This window comes from Cydia fagiglandana, chromosome Z (genome assembly GCF_963556715.1).
Source record: "Cydia fagiglandana chromosome Z, ilCydFagi1.1, whole genome shotgun sequence".
In the NCBI taxonomy this organism is placed as follows: domain Eukaryota; kingdom Metazoa; phylum Arthropoda; class Insecta; order Lepidoptera; family Tortricidae; genus Cydia; species Cydia fagiglandana.
Genome location: NC_085959.1, coordinates 29,941,338 through 29,946,766, shown reverse-complemented (window position 1 = coordinate 29,946,766; position 5,429 = coordinate 29,941,338). Strand labels below are relative to the sequence as shown.

General features: G+C 35.1%; 1 protein-coding gene across 1 annotated transcript; it reads right to left on the bottom strand.

Moving 5' to 3' along the window:
* Nucleotides 1-1,139: 1,139 nt before the first annotated feature.
* LOC134679357 (uncharacterized) lies at nucleotides 1,140-4,824 on the bottom strand. The gene is made up of 4 exons (XM_063538258.1): nucleotides 4,556-4,824; nucleotides 4,278-4,472; nucleotides 2,626-2,869; nucleotides 1,140-1,718 (listed from the first exon to the last, which is right to left on the bottom strand). Exons 1-4 carry the CDS (start codon nucleotides 4,694-4,696, stop codon nucleotides 1,555-1,557), a joined length of 744 nt encoding a protein of 247 aa, XP_063394328.1. The 5' UTR covers nucleotides 4,697-4,824; the 3' UTR covers nucleotides 1,140-1,554.
* Between the last annotated feature and the right edge of the window lie 605 nt (nucleotides 4,825-5,429).

Sequence of the window (5,429 nt, the reverse complement as noted above, 5' to 3'; positions counted from 1 at the left end):
TCAACATGCTTTATTCATTGTACATGCGTATCGCGACTTGCTTACTAATAAACTAACGTCATTACTCGACGCTATTGTTCGAGCCTCCATTTTAATTATTGGAAAATTATGCTACATCTGTTAAAATTTAAAAGTTTGAAGATAAGTATTATACGAGTATACAGTCTAATGATTAACTTTTATATTGCACCATGTCTGGTTTGTTACGATATCTCCCTAATATAAGAATAATAGGAAACCCAACTAATTATAGCAATTCATGGTGCTTCGGGGTCATATAACACAGATACCTAAGTAGGTATCAGTGGCGGCGCGTTCATAAAGGCCGATTCCCGCCGGCTTGCCTGTTTTTGGACGTTTGAGCAGAGTTATAAAGGAAATATGTAAGCCAAATTAGCCCCGGCTTGCCTATGGATATGTTTGACGCGCCGCCACTGGTAGGTATATATTTAGTCGGGCTAGTATTTTCTGTACTCAAAATTTAGGAACATAGGTCCCACTGACCTCATCTTTCAATGGAAGAACATTTTTTTTGTTTGTGTCTGTGTCTCAGATCCATAACCTAGGTTCCATAATCGACTTTACCGTATGATGCCAAATGCTTTGATGTAAACAGCTAAACCAGTTACCACAGACCAGCGATGGTTATGAATGAGAGCAAAGCAAAGCAGAGGGAAGCCCTTCCTCTCTGGCATGTGGATGTAACGGAAAAGATTTAAATATTTAGTGATCAACCGATTCGCAGCGTACGGGTACCTAGGTAGAGTTACCAGCGTAATTTGAACTGTAACTTGATTATCTCCCTACGAATTTTGTTCGCCATATACAGAATTAACCAGCTATGTGTATGGGCGCACGGATATCAAACCTAATGGTGTCTGATGTAGTCTCCAGGGCTTACAGCTTCAAACAATGCATGTTCGTAGTTTTGATTTAGCCAGTCCCTCAAATAAGTATCTAGACTAAGATAGTGTCCATTAAGCACACTTGACTTTGCTACAAAGCTAATATGGTAGCACGAAGGCGTTTTGTGATCCAGGAAGCCAGTTGCTTTTTAGCGAAACGTTAAAAATACGGGCGTGACGAATAAGGCGCGTTATAGTTTTATTATAGGCCACTCTGCCAAGAATAAAAAGCGCTTTATAAGTTTTATTTTTATTAATTATGATCAAGATATAAAGCTACAACAAATAACAATTTTCATGCAACCATTAATAAAAAAAAGGATTACACTTACCTACAGTTTAAGCTTAACAAATACTTTACTAAACAATTACGTTTAAGTACTTACCAGATGTAGGATCACGATTATAATAGGTACTCTACTTTATTTAATACTTTTGTTTCTTATAGTGATATTGTGATATTAACTCAGCAATCGTTTATAGTAAGAAATTATTAGGGCCACTCGCTCCAGTCACTAACACGGGGTTAGCGGTATAACAACTTAAATCACTTTAAATACCTATAAATTAAAACCTTATAACTAAAATACTGACCACAGGTAAGATTGAATGATTAGTATGAAACTTGATTATGTAGTATTTAACAATATTATTCAATTCCATGAATAATAATTTTCTCCTTCATTGCCACAACCTCTTTGATGAGCTCCTGAATGTTGCTCTGCAGTTTGCTAATCAATGCTTGCTGTCTCCTGTCTCGTTCTTTCAACTGCATTACTGTAGAATCACACACGTCACTGCAAGGTGTGAAGCCTGCAACAATAATAAAATTATGATAACAGGTTTCGTGGCTTACGGAAGTTTACATTTACATTAAGTACATCAAATGTTTAAATGTTATTTCATTACTACGTAATTATTCTTATCCTGCCCTGTCCTCACAGAAAACCGCCTAGGGGTTGGTCTGTGTGTCCTACACATACCAAGATGTGCTGTAACAGTTTTTCTGCTCTTAGATAGATAAGGCTATGGTGGTGGCAAACTGACAGTGCCTGTGTCGGTTGCTAAAATCTTTAGGGCCCTAGTGGCCTAGTGCCTTAAAGCCTACTGGGAGTCTTGGGCAGACATATGCTGAGCCACTTTCCATTTCATTGTATATAGCGCATAGTAAAAAATCTTGTTTATGGATTGTACTTAGTGTTGATTTAAAACTTTTAACTCTAGTTGTGTCTAAGGAATGCAAATCGGTTATTTTTTGTATGGAAATAACCGCGGTTTCAGTTAAAAACCGATTATTTCCATACAAAAAATAACCGATTTGCATTCCCTAGTTGTGTCAGATCAGACCCTAAGATATAAGACTTATAGAAAACAATTATTATCGTGCACAGGTCTCTCATTGGGGCTATTGTATCAAAAATGGAACGAGTACAGGGCTATGGATGAAGTTTGGCTGGAGCTTAACATTGGGCTATTGTAAAGAGGTCCGGACACCTGCCATGGCAATGGCAACACACATTATCGAGGTAGGCGGCGACTTGCCACTGGCTAGATGGGCCCCTGAAAATGTCATTGTAAAGACAGCCAGGAGAAACACCAGTGTGAGCGGCTCCAGCAATACTGGTCTCCAGGGGTGTTCGCCACTTGCGAAGGAATTTTTCAAGGATGTATCCCCATCTTACAGCATGTTCCTTACATACTAATTAACATAATTGATTACCACTTTTATTTCTCAGCCTGTCTAATAACTTTTCGTTTTCAATTTTAAGTCTGGTGATTTCATGTCGCAAACTTTTCTCCATAGTATCCTTTTGCTTATTCACTTGTGCCAATTTTACTTTTGTTTCAGCCAAACTGTGAATTATTTCATCTGAATGATCGGAGATCCTGCGAGCAGCTGCTGTACATGTTTTGGCCTCATGTTTTTCAGTGTTTACTCTTTGTTTTAGTTTGTCGATGGTGCTCTGAAAACAGGCCAAAGAATATCTAAGAATAAAATCACTGTATTGATTATTACATCAACATATACTACAAAATAAAGTGATGCAGTTAAAACGCTGCCAGTGTCATGGGGACATTTGGGCGGACTACAGGTTACACCATAGCCTAGTTTAATTTAGTGGTTAAGATTGACAAATAGGGTGGATCAAAAATCATTTTTTTTTTCCGGGGCACCCCATTATTTGTTACACTTATTGTGCTGATAAAATACACCAAGTTTCGTAATTTTATCTCAACTACAAGGGGGTGCTCAACCAATTTGAAATTTTTGTATGTTGTATGAAAACAACAAAAAAAATTTATTAAGAATTTTATTTAAGAATCTTTGGTTCTCATTTTTTGCACATGTGATTGATAAGTTTTTAAGTAAAAAAACATTTATATTTCTATTTTTTCAAATTTTTCAAAAGTAAGATTTTTAGAATTTCACCTAAAAAAATGATAAAAAATAGAAATATAAATGGTTTTTTACATAATAACTTTTAAATCACACTTTCAAATTATGTGAAAACTACTACTTACATAAAAATAAGAAAAATAATAACTTGAATTTTTGATTTCATACAACTTTGAAAAATTTAAAAGTGTTTGAGCACCCCCTTGTAGTTAAGATAAGGTTACAAAACTTGGCATATTTAGTCAACATAACAAGTGTAACAAAATGAGAGGGTACCGCTTCTTCTAGCTAGTTTGAATTTTTCCCATACAAACGTGAACTACCCTATTGACAAAGCCTGTGACGTTACATCATTTGTAAATTGATGACAAAGCCTGTTGCTAATTGCTTTTATTATCTTTTGCACCTAACTCCGACTTGTTTGCCGACGAAAGTCATAAACTTTTTAAAGATTTTTTACGTTTTTGCGAATCAAACATGTAATATCTTAGTAGCTTATTAATCGCTATATTATTACTTAGGTACTTAATTTTACTACTTGATTTTACAGTGCATTGGTGTTAGCTGTAATGCTGTAAAATTTGATTTCAATAAATATCAAATATCAATTATGCCCACTTGACGAAGCCTGCATTGCTGATCACGAACTATGCATGGACTTTCTATTTAATTTACTATCTTATATTGCTTACTTGAATAAATGTTTAAATACACATTTTCAATACAAAATGTTGTACCTCATTGTTTTCCGATTACTTTACCTACTCACAAAATGTGCAATGTAAAATCAACTACCCACAATTATTTAAGTAAATGTCATAGATGCTAATATCAATATTGTGATAATTTCTTCCTAAAATTTTTAATTAATTTTACACTAGAAGTAGCAATGTCTCATAATAGCGCATTACGCACTGGATCAGGTGCAAACCTAGTTGCATGTGCAACACTTGATGAAGAAGATTAGTACTTACATTCAACTGCTTATTGAGGTGTTCAAGTACATGGTTTTCTTCCACTAATCTGTCAGCCTTCTCCGCGGTAGTTTTATGGTAATGCAATAGTGTCCAAACAACATTAACAAGTTTCACAAGCGCCTCTGGATGCAGTGTCGCAGTGAAGTCGAAGTATGGGTTAAATACATAATGAATATTTAAGAGTTCTAACTCCTGCAAGTTTGTTTAGATAGTGGTTAATAATAATTATAAATATCATAATATGGACACTACAAGAGAAAAGCCAAAAATCGTACCTCAGTTAGGCCAATTAAGCATTCCTTGATGTTTGTGTTCGTACATGGCTCGTAAACGGTCGCTTTTTTAAATTTATAATTTTGTAAAAGTTCTCTTATTTCCTCATCTAGCGATTCAAATTCGCTGCCATTCGATGCCATTTTAATTTAGTAATAAGATTATTCAATACCTTAAACTATTCAAACTTAGAAAAATGCAAAACTAAAATACGACGCAAAATAAAGAAAGAACTGGACGCAAGTTGAGCTTGATTGAGCTTGATATTGTGCGATTTTGTTGGGTGCCGCCAAGGCCGGATTTTGGTAACCAAAGAGCATATAATCAAAGAGCATATAATCACTACGTTTTAAGAGTCGGCACTCTCGAACAATCCTCGAACCGAATTATGAACGTACATATCCCAACCAAGGCCTGTTCACTTCCTAAGAAAGTTATGTCCCCAAATAATTGCGCATGTGTGCGCCTGAAGCTTCTATGTGTGCGTTGGCCTCCGAGAAAAAGTTGCGAGTAATAAAAATAAAAACATTTTTCTACAGCAACATTGCTTCCAACTCTGATTTAAATTATCACGAATTTTATACATAATTAATCATAAAACGGGACTTAAAACGTTTAAAACTTAATTACACGCGATTAAGTTTTATAATGAATATTTGCTTCCAACTGTCTTTATCAATATTCATAAAATATATGGAGGGTAGGTACATCTACCCACCATAATAAAAAAATATATTTGTCAATGACTCTGTCCAACTGCTGTGGTTAAAGTTCATAACGAAAATTTTATTTATTAAATCTTTAAATAATAAATACAACGTAGCGGTACAACCACTTAAGACTGTAAGTCTGTACCTACATAGATTACAGCAATGC